Source organism: Pelobates fuscus, unplaced genomic scaffold (assembly GCF_036172605.1).
Source record: "Pelobates fuscus isolate aPelFus1 unplaced genomic scaffold, aPelFus1.pri scaffold_24, whole genome shotgun sequence".
NCBI lineage: Eukaryota > Metazoa > Chordata > Amphibia > Anura > Pelobatidae > Pelobates > Pelobates fuscus.
In genome coordinates, this window is record NW_026961888.1 from 60,649 (window position 1) to 74,156 (window position 13,508).

General features: G+C 46.2%; 2 protein-coding genes and 1 pseudogene across 2 annotated transcripts; 1 reads left to right on the plus strand and 2 right to left on the minus strand.

Annotated features, from left to right (window-relative positions):
• Positions 1 to 715: 715 nt before the first annotated feature.
• Positions 716 to 1,129, minus strand: LOC134584748 (histone H3-like; annotated as a pseudogene).
• Positions 1,130 to 2,213: 1,084 nt separating this feature from the next.
• Positions 2,214 to 2,603, minus strand: LOC134584736 (histone H2A type 2-B-like). The gene has a single exon (XM_063440569.1). It carries the CDS (start codon positions 2,601 to 2,603, stop codon positions 2,214 to 2,216), a length of 390 nt encoding a protein of 129 aa, XP_063296639.1.
• A 295-nt stretch (positions 2,604 to 2,898) lies between these two features.
• On the plus strand, positions 2,899 to 3,279 carry LOC134584740 (histone H2B 1.1-like). Its single transcript, XM_063440573.1, has one exon. It carries the CDS (start codon positions 2,899 to 2,901, stop codon positions 3,277 to 3,279), a length of 381 nt encoding a protein of 126 aa, XP_063296643.1.
• The last annotated feature ends 10,229 nt before the right edge of the window (positions 3,280 to 13,508 follow it).

Sequence of the window (13,508 nt, forward strand, 5' to 3'; positions counted from 1 at the left end):
ACACCCCATTAACCCAAAGGCCCTTTTCAGGGCCACCCACTTTTTCACTAAAAGACTGAACCTAATCACTTTAACCCCTTCCACACCTGATAAATTGCCTGCTATCTACATAGATACACCGAGAAGGAGATAGTAGTAGAGGCTGCTCCCAAACATCTAGACGGGAAAGGTTGCTAAACACTGTATCTGTAGACCGCATGTTTGAACCATCGGAGGATTTGGAGCCGCCTTCTGTTAATGGTAGGGGATGTAAAAAATTATGATCTAGTGAGGTGCATTTAGATTATGAGCAAGTACGTACACACACTGTCAAGAAAGCTCTGGTTTTGGTGTATTGTTACTGTTGCCTACATTTAATACATGCTTGCAGCCACTTAAATAGAAACATTGTTACTAGCTTTGCATATGCACTCCTGTGTTAACTATGTATTCTCCTCTAAGCGAAAAAGTAGTCTTTTTCCTGCTGCCTCTCCACACGATGGATTCTAAATAGTGAAGTTATTGTAAAATCGCCAGTGAAATAGACCAGCAGAGATGATGGCTACATCGTTGCCTGACGTGAAAATGGGATATGTGGGGACATTTGAGCATTGTAGTGTGAGGGCTCCGTAGCTAGCCCGCTCAAAGTCACAGGCTAAAAGACACGTTTTTATAAATGTGTTGGAGCTCGTTCGAGTGCAGATTTGGTGGCTCTTAAAAGAGCCTTTGTGTTTGTTAGCAGGTTTCAACTTAAGCACGTTCTCCTCGGATCCTACGAGCCAGCTGGATGTCTTTGGGCATGATTGTGACCCTCTTAGCGTGGATGGCGCACAAGTTGGTATCCTCAAAAAGACCAACCAGGTAAGCCTCGCTAGCCTCTTGCAGAGCTCTGGAAGCGCAGATCAGTCTTGAAATCCTGAGCGATCTCACGGACAAGGCGCTGGAAGGGCAGCTTGCGGATGAGCAGCTCGGTGGACTTCTGATAACGGCGGATCTCCCTGAGAGCCACAGTTCCTGGACGGTAACGGTGAGGCTTTTTCACTCCCCCGGTAGCTGGGGCGCTCTTTCTAGCAGCTTTGGTGGCTAGCTGCTTGCGGGGAGCCTTGCCTCCGGTCGACTTACGGGCTGTCTGCTTAGTTCTGGCCATTGTAGCAAAACGAAAGGGAATGAACGCTGCTCGCTGTAGCCTGGGCTTTATAGCCGATACGGCGTTTTCATTGGTTCATCAAGTGGGTGGTATGTTCTGATTGGCTGAAAACAAATAGTAAACCATTTCAAAATACCCGCTCAAATCAACTGCTTCTCATCCCCTCCCCCACATTCAAAATGCCCGCTCAAATCAACTGCTTCATCCCCTCCCCCCTCCTCCATCTATTGAGACCACGCGCCCAAAGAAGGGATCTAAGCCTTTAATGACCCTTCCTGTCCTGACAGCATTTATTATAGACGCTACTAGTTGAAAGGAATGGCAGTGGGCAGTAATGGACGTATTCCTCCCAACATACTTATTAATAGCTGTATAGGCTTTATCGAGGGGGAGGGGTGCATGGGACATTGACCTCTTACACATGCAGAAAGGCCGCTTCTTTCGATGGGATAGAAGCCACGTCTGATAAAGGACTTTCACTCACAGGACGCTCAGTAGCCATACAAATGAGCTCCAGGAGACAGAGCAGCAGGAAATGTTACAAAGCATCCACTTATTGAAACAATGTTTTCAGCCGAGAGGCCAGGCTATTAAGGCTGCGTTAACTCATCCAGCAGCACAGACAACAGAGCTGTAGCGCCGCTAGGATTTGAACGCTCATAGTAGGTTTCACCCGGCATGTCCTCCAGACAGCGGGAGAGGGGGGAATCCTGAGAGTGAGCGACATGTAGAGATGCCCCGCTTAACAAAAGAGGACCTGTACACTATATACACTTGCCCCAATTGGTATTAATTTGCTGCTGCGTTTATCATAGACATGCATGGCAGCCATTGATTTTAACTAGTTCTATAGCTGGAATGTTGGACAGGATATGGACTGCAAATGGGACTCAGTCAGTGCTGTGACAGAAGCGCCCTAATATTTTAGCTTGCTTATGAGCTGCCAGCGTGGTGTGTGTGTGTAGATACAGGGAACGGTTTGCGCGCAGCAGAACAATTAATCGGCTCTTTGTGGAGAACGTGGGTGGCTCTTAAAAGAGCCTTTGTGTTTGGTAGGTGAGGGAGGCAGGTGCAGCAGCTGTCCGCTTTACTTGCTCTTGGGCTTGTGGCTCTCGGTCTTCTTGGGCAGCAGCACAGCCTGGATGTTAGGCAGGACACCTCCCTGGGCGATAGTCACTCCTCCCAGCAGTTTGTTGAGCTCTTCATCGTTACGGACAGCGAGCTGGAGATGGCGGGGAATGATGCGGGTCTTTTTGTTGTCTCTAGCGGCATTCCCTGCCAGCTCCAGAATCTCAGCGGTCAGGTACTCCAGCACTGCAGCCAGATAGACGGGGGCACCGGCTCCCACACGCTCTGCATAATTGCCCTTCCTCAGCAAACGGTGGACTCTGCCGACTGGGAACTGAAGTCCCGCTCGGGATGAGCGAGTCTTCGCCTTTGCACGGGTCTTTCCACCTTGCTTTCCGCGGCCAGACATGTTTGTTCTTGATTGAATGCAAGAAGATGAAAACTCCTCCCCTACCACAGGCTATTTATAAACACACTGTGCTCTGTGATTGGATGACTTTACAAGCAGCCAATTAGAGACACGTTATACAGGGAACCAATCTATTGCTGGAGCTAGTGTTAAACAGCCGCTTCCTTACGTCATCTGACTTTAGCAACCAATCGCAGGAAGGGAAGCGGAAGGGCCTCATTTACATGGTCCGCCTATAAATAGAACCGCCGGAGCAAGCAGCTTGCTATTCGCTCGCGAGCTAACAGCGTTAATCATGCCTGATCCAGCAAAGTCCGCACCAGCCCCCAAGAAAGGCTCCAAAAAAGCCGTCACCAAGACTCAGAAGAAAGATGGCAAGAAGCGTAGAAAGAGCAGGAAGGAGAGCTATGCCATCTACGTGTACAAGGTGCTGAAGCAGGTCCATCCCGACACCGGCATCTCCTCCAAGGCAATGGGGATCATGAACTCCTTTGTCAATGATATCTTTGAGCGCATCGCAGGAGAAGCTTCTCGCCTGGCTCACTACAACAAGCGCTCCACCATCACCTCCCGGGAGATCCAGACTGCCGTGCGCCTGCTACTACCCGGAGAGCTGGCAAAGCACGCCGTGTCTGAGGGCACCAAGGCTGTCACAAAGTACACCAGCGCCAAGTAAATGTCCGCCTCCCTGACCACCCGCTAACACAAAGGCTCTTTTAAGAGCCACCCACACTGTCTCTCTCAGAGCTGGCATCACACCCATGCATCAACTCTACAGCTTACTTGCTGCCCACCACAAGCTCACGCAAACGTGTAGCTTTCCTTTCACTTAACCCTTTCCATGCTGTCCTGTAACTCTGAAGATCTCGAGCTGCTAGTGTTTGCACATTTTAGACACTTGTATCACTCACATGCTGATTTAGCCACCTAATGCTCAGTTTGCTCCGCTCTATTACTTTCAAGTCTACCTAGATACCGGACTTGATCTTAGAAGATATTCGTTGGGCGGCTGTATATCTAGTAACTGTAGATTAGGGACAGGCTTCTTATTCAGGGTAGCGCTTGAAGTCACATTAGGGATATTATAAAAGCTGCTACTGTAGGAGATCTTATACCTAATACTTTACCAAATGGCTACATGGCCAGGGATTTCACTCGATAAGTGTATCCCTTTCTTTCTCTCTTTTGTTATAGCCTATTGAAACAATGTTTCACTTCATCCTGATACTGTCTATTACTATGTTGCAACTCATGGAAGCCTAGTATGTGGTTCTAGCGTCTTTTTGCTCACGCTAGTATTTTACTAGACTTTAAAAGGTCTTTTTGACATATATACCTCAAAACAGCTAGTGTGCAATATCTAGCCTACCTACCCTATTTTCTATCATTTCCACTAGTTATGGGGAATGTGCGCAGGCTTACTTTGGAACATTTAGCAGGCTTTTCCCTTTATTGCACATTGGATATGTACGGATTTATTTTTGTAATTGTCTTTATTTTGTGTAAGTCTTGATATTGGTGACTTCTTTTGGGGTATCCCACCCCTTTAGCTTTATTCTTATTAAAGGTTTAGTTGTATCCATTTGTTCAGCCAACCCCCGACTGAATTAGATACCTGTCCTTAGAAAGTATCTACATTAGTCCACATACGATTGTTCATTACTTTTTGGATACATGGAAATCCTCCTTTTTTTTTTTTTTTTTTTTTTTTGATTTGGTGTTTGCCAGTAAAGAACAATTTAGACCATTGAGGCTTCATCTAAATATCAGCATGATGATTTCAGTGTCTGCAGACATGTTGAGCTTATTAAAGACAATCTGATAAGCCTGTTTTGATCTTAAAGACATAAGCATTTTTTTTTTTTTTGTAACTTGCCTTTTTGTCCTGTTTATTGCGCCAACACATTATACACTTTCTCACCAGATGTGCCTGTATACACTCAAACAGCGTTTTCCAATTGGTTTTCTGCAGGAACCTATGGTCCAGCGAGAACAAAACTGGAGTTCTGTAGTGATTTGCCCATTGGGTAGCCCATACACTTAAAGAAACCTGATGGGCATTGCTGCAGAGGGACTCGGTAAGCACTGTTTAATTGCCCAACGGGATCCCTGTAGCATGAGATGCTGGGAAGTGACTATCATTACCTCCCAGCTTCAAATAGAAAATGCTGCACTGGAGGGAGAGAGACCGCAGTCGGCACTGAGCAGCGATTTAGGCGGCTGCCTAAGGCCTAACTCGCCATCGGGCAGGCATACTGTGTCAGGTACAAGGACCCCACACCTTGCCCGGTATGCTGCTGGTTGCGAGGTCCCTCCACTCTGTCCTGAGAAGCAGAAAGCCAGCACAGTCTGCAGCTCCGCTGACTATGCAGTGTCTCGCGATCTCTGGCCAATCAGACCGTCGCCGCGGGATACCACTTCAATGCTCTGACTTCTGGATATTGTGAGGCACTGCACAATCTGCAGCTCACACCTGGTGGAGTTGCAGACTGTGCAGTCTCTCAGGGCAAATTGTAGAGAGAGCTTACTGGAGCACCAGGGATCAAAGACACCAGGGGCCACCAGTTGCAATCCCCTCCCTCACTTTCACACCACTGTGCAACCTGCTCCCTTACTGTGTCACCCCGTCTCTCCCTCAGGCACTCTACCACCGTTCAACCTCTACCACCGTGAGGTTGGAGTGCCTCGTGTCGCCTGCTGCGTTCAGATAGCTGGGGTGGTGATTGATGCCACAGTCTGTTCCCCCAGTGGGGACCGGGATAACCCCCACCGGTCCAGAGGGGGGGGGGGGGGGGGGTAGGAGACCTGTAGAGACGCTTGGTGTGTCTGGCGTCGGGGTGAGCGGCCGTCTCTCCCCGGCTCCAACTTTAGTAGGCCGCACTCGGCGTTTCGGTTTCCCTGCCTCGACGGTTTTCAGAGGGGTGTCCTTCGGTTCCGCAGTGCATTCCCAGCATGGGTAGCACAACCCGGTGAGTCTGCGGTCAGTGTAGCCGTTGAGTTTGACCCAAATTTGGCCCGTCAGGCGAGAGCTCGTGGTGCCCACGTCTGTACTGCTTGTCGGTCAGGCTCCGCCCCCTGGGTACGGATTTTTATTTAGCTTTCGGGTATTCACCTTTTTTCTCTACTCGCTGACACATATCAAAGGTTTGGCTATATCCCTGTATGATCCGATGATTCGCTTTCCAAATGCCTAATTGCCCTGCAAGGGGAATATCATGGCTGAGCTTCAAAATGCCCATTTGGTATAGTAGTCTTTGTGCCCTTAACGTAATCCTCTTGTTTGTTTGTTTTTCCGGTAGGTTTCCGGGGTTAAATTGTATTGAACCATTCATTTCTCCTTGACCTTCTCGTATAGATGCATTTCCGATTCTGATACTGCTCGATATGCCTCTGCAGCTCTGCCGGACAATTTGCTAGTTAAAATAGGTGCCCGGTTGTTTGTTGAAACACTTGAATCCACAGACAAAACCAACCTAGACCTCACCACATATAAAACACTTTTGGATAAACGCTCAGAGCTAGCCACCCTTAATGGAACACAAATCAAGAAAAGTCTTCTTCTTACCAGACACCGGTACTATACCCAAGGGGGCAAAGGGGGACGACTATCAGCGCAAGCTCTAAAAACACAAAGACAAACCACATTTATCTCATCCATACAGACTCCACAAGGGACCAAGTCAAATCTGATGGCGGACATCATGCTAGCCTTCCAGGAGTTTTACCACAAACTTTACAACTTGAGGGACTCTCCCCCCAGATGTTACTGACATAAGAGCCTTCCTCAAACAAAGGATCGCCAAGACAATCCCACCCAACGTACAACAAAGACTTGACTCTCCCACAACTAAAGAGGAGTTAGAAGTAGTGATAGAGGGGCGTGTCCGACTTCCGGCGAGTGCAGTCGCATGGACTGAGAGCTCCGTCGACCTGCAAACCTAACGAGCGACAATATCAGCATTAACTGCTAAATTTCAACTAATTATATCCCCAAGGAGCATCCCTCACTAATGTCTCCTCCCAAGCAACTGAAACTGCCCGATATGGCAAGAAATAAAAAGAAAAAAGATTGCAGACGAGAAATCCAAGATGGCGGCGACAGAGCTACCTTATCGGAAGCCAACTCTGACTGCGAATCGACCTCCTCAAAACACTCTGATATCGCGGTCACGGACCGTAGCCTGCACAAAATGCTCCAGGAACTCCGATCGACTATACGTCAAGACTTCCTGAAGATTGACCGGGAGCTAAGGAAAGAAATTTCGTCCCTGGGTGACAGAACGAGCCAACTTGAACATAGATCCGATGAGATTTGCTCAGCCCACAACGAAATGGCTGATAAGTTACAGAAAATCTCGGAAGAAAATACCACGCTCAAATTTAAATTAGCTGACCTAGAAGATAGGTCGAGAAGACAAAATGTTCGGTTCAGGGGCATACCGGACGATGTGTCCCACAACGCTTTACCAGCATTCATACTAGCTGTATGTAAATCCTTGGTCCCGGAACTGCCAGACTCTGCATGGACCTTTGACCGCATGCACAGGCTACCACGACCGGCCCGCATGTCTAGTGATGTACCGAAGGACGTCATAGTGAAATTTCATTATTTCACACACAAAGACGCTCTGCTGAATGCGGCCAGGAAAGCTGATCAGCTCCCGGACCCCTACCAACAAATATCCTTGTATGCTGATTTATCGGCCACTACCATGGCACGAAGGAAGGAATTCCTAACCGTCACAAAGACACTACGCAACAACAAAGTCTCTTACAGATGGGGTTACCCCACAAAAGTTTTGATTTGGCGACAAGGAAAAACATATGCAATCAACGAACCAGAAGACGGGATGAAACTCCTCATCAAATGGGGCCTATGGACTAACTCCAACGCTGTTCCGCTTAATTCCCCGTCTAGAAGCTGCTCTCCCAGACGACTTCAAAAGGAGTGGAAGATGGCGGGCTCGCAACACATGAACTTTCCGTCCATTATAAATTGCGATGAGTATAAGTTCTTATTGTGGTGCTACTTAAGTGTATCTTATTTTATAACTGACAACCCAATCCATTCTTAGTAATTAACACCGATCATTTATACCATCTTCGGCACTAATCTGTATAACTTAATTACTTGGTTTATAGCGGCAGGTCGACAATCTACTATTAGAGCACGTCCACGTGCTTCTCAATCTCTGTCCTGCAGGTCGACAACCATCCTGCCACATTCGATTTTAACACTACAACATATACACAATTGGATTTGTGGGTTCCCTACACAATAAGTACTCTTCGCATATACAGTACCTACACGGCGATATGTAATCAACACCCGACGTGAACCACTTTCACGATCATAAATTCCCTCCTATCATTACACATATGCCCAGTTGTTGTTTATGTACAACACTTTTCCTTGCTGCATACGGAATCGTATTTGTTGTAACGTTTTACTGTTATATCCCAAATCGTTGCTTTTACTTATTATTTTGAGATCTATGCTATGCTTAAGGGTAACGCACCATGTAGGCCACATGGCTATTACATCCGTTGACTGTTTTCCTTACAGTCCAGTATATGGTCACAATACACCACCGATCCAAGCGTTTCATATCCGCATCCCGGAGGCACGCTTCACGGGCCTTAATCATCTGACGACAGGTTCTTACCCCGGGCCACCCACTACCCGCATGGCTATCCTATTTTGTAGGTCCTCCCTAATTCACATATAGCGTCCCGATCTCGACTATATACGACTATGCACACCTCCAGCCAGCAATTCAAGTGCAAAGGATAAGCATACGTATAGCAAACATTTATTGGTCTGTTTCTATTATTGCCTTTTTTTCATGTTTATAATTTATGTTTTAATACTTCGAGAACTAGGCTTGCTCATAACTAAGGTGTACGGGTCCTACAATGATGATAAGTACGATATTTACCATCCCCAAACCTAAGTAAATGTTCACAACGCTCTAAACAATTTTTTTGCAAGCCCTCTCCAATCACACATGAGGCCCTAACTCTGACCATTTATACATCCAGTCCCTGCTTCAAGCTCAATTGCTGAGGGCACATATTGCAGAAATTTTTTTTTCAGTTATCTCTAATATTGTCTATTTTTATTGATTATGTTTTAATATGCAAAAAACTTTGTAATTGTTCATGGGAAATATGTTACGTATATGTTTAGACAATTATACATGATATTTGCTACCCTCAACTCACGATAATTGGCTTCATCGCACCACCCTACACTTAGAGTTAATATCAATCACTCAGTTGATTTGCACTCACTGCAACTATTTGCTAACGTGCAAATACTCCCCAATCTATACCTACATTCCACTTGTTTCGACTCGGAAATCCTTGCACGAAACTCCTGTCATTCAAAGCCCTAGCCACACCACTGTTGGCAATTTTCTACTCTATATAGAATATAAGATAAATGCTTTCCCGCAGTTATTTATTTTATGATCAATATAACCTGGTTGCAGGACCTCTCACACCTCCCTCCCTCCCCCGGCCATCACTTGAGGCACTCCTAGTGTCTAAAAATGGCCACTCTACGTTTTCCACTTCAAGGAAATGTCTGTGTATATAGTTATCCCGTTACTGCCACTACCCCTCCCCTACTTCCCCCTTGCACTCCTCCAAGGTACCAGAATTTACCCCCTAGGGATCACGACGCACCCTTCGTTACCTATCTTCAAGCCCCATTACTGAGGCCCTTTACTGCGTGCAATATCCAACGGAAGCTTAGGACATTCCTATTCATTCTAGAGTATCCATTCTTTCCACTCGTGCACCATACTTACCTAAAATGACGACTAATACATTAAAAATCCTTTCCCTCAATGCAAAAGGCCTAAACAGCCCCTACAAAAGAAGTCAAGTGTTAAGAGATATGCATAACTCTGAGGCTGCCATAGTCTGCCTCCAAGAAACTCACTTCTGCAAAAACAATCCACCCCACATAAGATCATCCAAATACCCTACAGAATACCATGCATACGCACCAAATAAATCTAAAGGAGTGGCAATTATATTTCACAAGGACTGGGTATTCACTCCCATTAGACAATACGCTGACCCCACGGGCAGACTGCTTATTTTGGTTGGTGAACTTAATGGTATTCAAGTTACAATCTCTTCCCTCTATGCGCCCAATGACGCTCAATTCTCCTTTCTCAACAAGGCTATTAAAAAGATATCTACCCTAAAACAAGGTCATGTCATAATATGTGGTGACTGTAACTGCACACTTGATCCCTTACTAGACGTCCAACGGGTCAACAACCTAAAACCTAACAAACTCACTGTGCATAACAGTAAACTGTTTTCGAACCTTATTTTCACACACGATCTCTTTGACACCTGGAGAAATCTATTCCCCACAGCCAAAGATTATACCTTTTTCTCTCCAGTTCATTTGACTTATACAAGGATAGACTTATGTTTACTCGATAAATCGACCCTGCCCCACCTCTTAGATCAAACCATAGGACAACGGACGTGGTCCGATCATGCACCTATTATAGTCACCATAGCAGTACCCTATCCCACAAAAGGCCGCGGCACTTGGCGCTTAAACGAATCCATCCTAGACTCGCCTGACAATTTACAAACAGTTGCCTTGGAAATACAGGACTACTTTAATAACAATGTCACTACAGACACATCTACAGAAACCCAATGGCTAGCGCACAAAAGTGTAATAAGAGGAACGTTCATCAAACTAGGATCAATCAAAAAAAGAACAGCTAGTAACCTAAATACTTCACTTCAAAGAAAGCTTGAAACATTGGAAAACTCCAACAAAATCTCACCCTCTCATTCTACCACGAAACAAATCGCAATAATTCGTGAACAAATACTAAATCTGAGAATTGAGGATTTTACCAATAAGGCGACTAAACTCCAGCAGAGATATTACACCTTAGGCAATAAAGCCGGCAAACTTCTAGCTAATCAGCTTAAATCTAGATACCTCCAGACAAAAATCCCTTATATTCTTTCCAAATCGCACACAAAATTATTTAACCCCATAGACATAGTCAATGAATTATCATCATTCTACAACGATCTTTATAACTTAGACAAGAATACCTACATCCCGAGCGCCCAGAACATATCGACGTTTCTACAACGTATTTCACTTCCACAGGTTACACCACAACAAAATGATCAATTGACCACTCCATTTACGGAGCACGAGGTAGCCACAGCCATAAGGTCCCTACCAAAGCATAAAGCCCCTGGTCCAGATGGACTCCCCAACTATTATTATATTAAAATGGAACCTCAACTCACCCCACACATCACGAAACTCTTCAACACAATACAAAAAATAGGTAGCTTCCCGAAGGAAATGTTGGAAGCATATATCATTACCCTGCCCAAACCCAACAAACCGCCCACATCATGTAGTAACTTACGCCCGATTTCTCTGCTAAACGCAGACGTGAAACTATATGCTAAACTGATAGCTAATAGATTAAAACAGATATTACCGAACTTAGTCTCTGAAGAACAAGCGGGTTTCGTGCCAGGCAAACAGGTGGGAGATAACACCAGATTCTGTACAGACTTGATAGATTGGGCCACTCGTCATCGCCAATCTGGGGTCCTTATGGCCCTCGATGCAGAAAAGGCCTTCGACCGCCTGAACTGGTCTTATATGTCGGCCACCCTTAAAGCCTATGGTTTCTCTGACTCCTTTCTCACTAGCATCATGGCCCTTTACTCCATGCCCTCAGCAAGAGTTTTCAATACGGGCTTCTCATCCATCAATTTTAATATCTCTAATGGTACCAGACAGGGATGTACTTTGTCCCCTCTAATATTCATTCTCTGCTTAGAGCCTCTTCTTCGCACAATTAAAAACGATCCCTTACTCCCAGGCCTTCAAACCCCTGCAGGAGAAAAAAAGCTAGCTGCATTTGCGGATGATATTATTATTTTTTTGCAACACCCGACTTCTTCTATTCCCTACCTCCTACAAACTCTGAATATGTATGGTACGGTTTCGTACTACAAAAACAACATCGCTAAAACCCAGATACTTCCATTGAACTTAAATCCTCAAACAATCGATACTCTAAAATCACAATTCCCCTTTGATTGGCGCAAGACTTCCATCACCTACCTGGGCATTAAATTAACCCAATCCAAATCACAAACTATAAAAGAGAACCACGAAGCGGTTCTGCACAAAATCTCAACTCAATTGAAACAATGGGACAAACTAAATACCTCTTGGATAGGCAGGATAAATTCGATCAAAATGATGGCACTTCCTCACATACTCTACCTATTCCGCACACTACCCATCACTGTCCCGAACTCTATCCTTACCGAGTTTCAAACTGTTCTAAATGCACATATTTGGAGGAGAAAACCCCCAAGAATCGCACTCCACTCATTATGGTGCCCCATCCACCGAGGAGGGTTAGGCATCCCCAACGTCAGTAAATATTATAGGGCCTCTTCTTTAGCACAGAGCTTGGACATCATGGCCAAGAAAGCTAACCCGGTCTGGCTTAAATTGGAACAAGCATGTGGCAACATCCCATCCCTACCCAATGTACTGTGGTCCAAGTGCAACCATTCTTCCACGTCTTTATTGCCAAGCACAAAATTTCTTCTATGCTCCTGGAACTCATGGAGCACAATGTTATGTCCCAAAGAAGAACTACTTTACTTAGCTCCTCTAAGAGCTCTTACTGCGTTATCACCAGATCTTCCCATACACCACTGGCCAACACACGGTCTGACCAATGTTTACTCCTTATTTGACTCAACAGGCCTTCGATCCTTTCCTGACCTACAGTCAGGGCCGGCGCGTCCATAAGGCGGCACAGGCGGCCGCCTTAGGGCGCACCGGCTCTGGGGGCGCAAAATTCCAGTGACCGGCAGGAGGGAAGTGCTCCCTCCTGCCTGGTCACCTCCTGGATCCCCGGAGCTGCTGGGAGGCGTGCGGCTGCAGTTGATTAGGAGGAGGCGGCGAGGGAGCTCTCTGATCTCTCTGACCGGCTCCCTCGCAGGCTGTTTTCTGATGCCGCGGGAGCCGGAATATGACGTCATATTCCGGCTCCCGCGGCATCAGCAAAAGGCGCGCGAGGGAGCCGGTCAGAGAGATCAGAGAGCTCCATCGCCGCCTCCTCCTAATCAACTGCAGCCGCACGCCTCCCAGCAGCCCCACTGGACCACCAATGAAAGACCCACGCCAGCACTCCAGGTAGGGAGGCTGGGTGGGAAATTTACAGTTAATTTAGATATTTAATTACTGTGTGTGTATGTGTGTGTGCATGTGAGTGTGAGTGTGTGTGTCTGTCAGTGTGTGTGTGTGTGTGTTCGAGTATGTGTCTGTGAGTTTGTGTGTGTCTGTCAGTGTGTGTGTGTGAGTGAGTGTGTGTGTGTGTCTGTCAGTGAGTGTGTGTGTGTGTCTGTCAGTGTGTGTGTGTGAGTGAGTGTGTGTGTGTCTGTCAGTGTGTGTGTCAGTGTGTGTGTGTGAGTGAGTGTGTGTGTGTGTGTCTGTCAGTGTGTGTGTGTGAGTGAGTGTGTGTGTGTCTGTCAGTGAGTGTGTGTCTGTCAGTGAGTGTGTGTGTGTGTGTGTGTGTCTGTCAGTGTGTGTGTGTCTGTCAGTGTGTGTGTGTGTGTCTGTCAGTGAGTGTGTGTGTGTCTGTCAGTGAGTGTGTGTGTGTGTGTGTCTGTCTGTGTGTGTGTGTCTGTCAGTGAGTGTGTGTGTGTCTGTCAGTGTGTGTGTGTGTGTATGTGTGTCTGTCAGTGTGTGTGTGTTTGAGTATGTGTCTGTGAGTTTGTGTGTGTGTGTGTGAGTATGTATTTTTCTGTAAGCCTGTCTGTATGTATGTATCTGTATGACGGTATGCCTCTGTATGTCTCTGT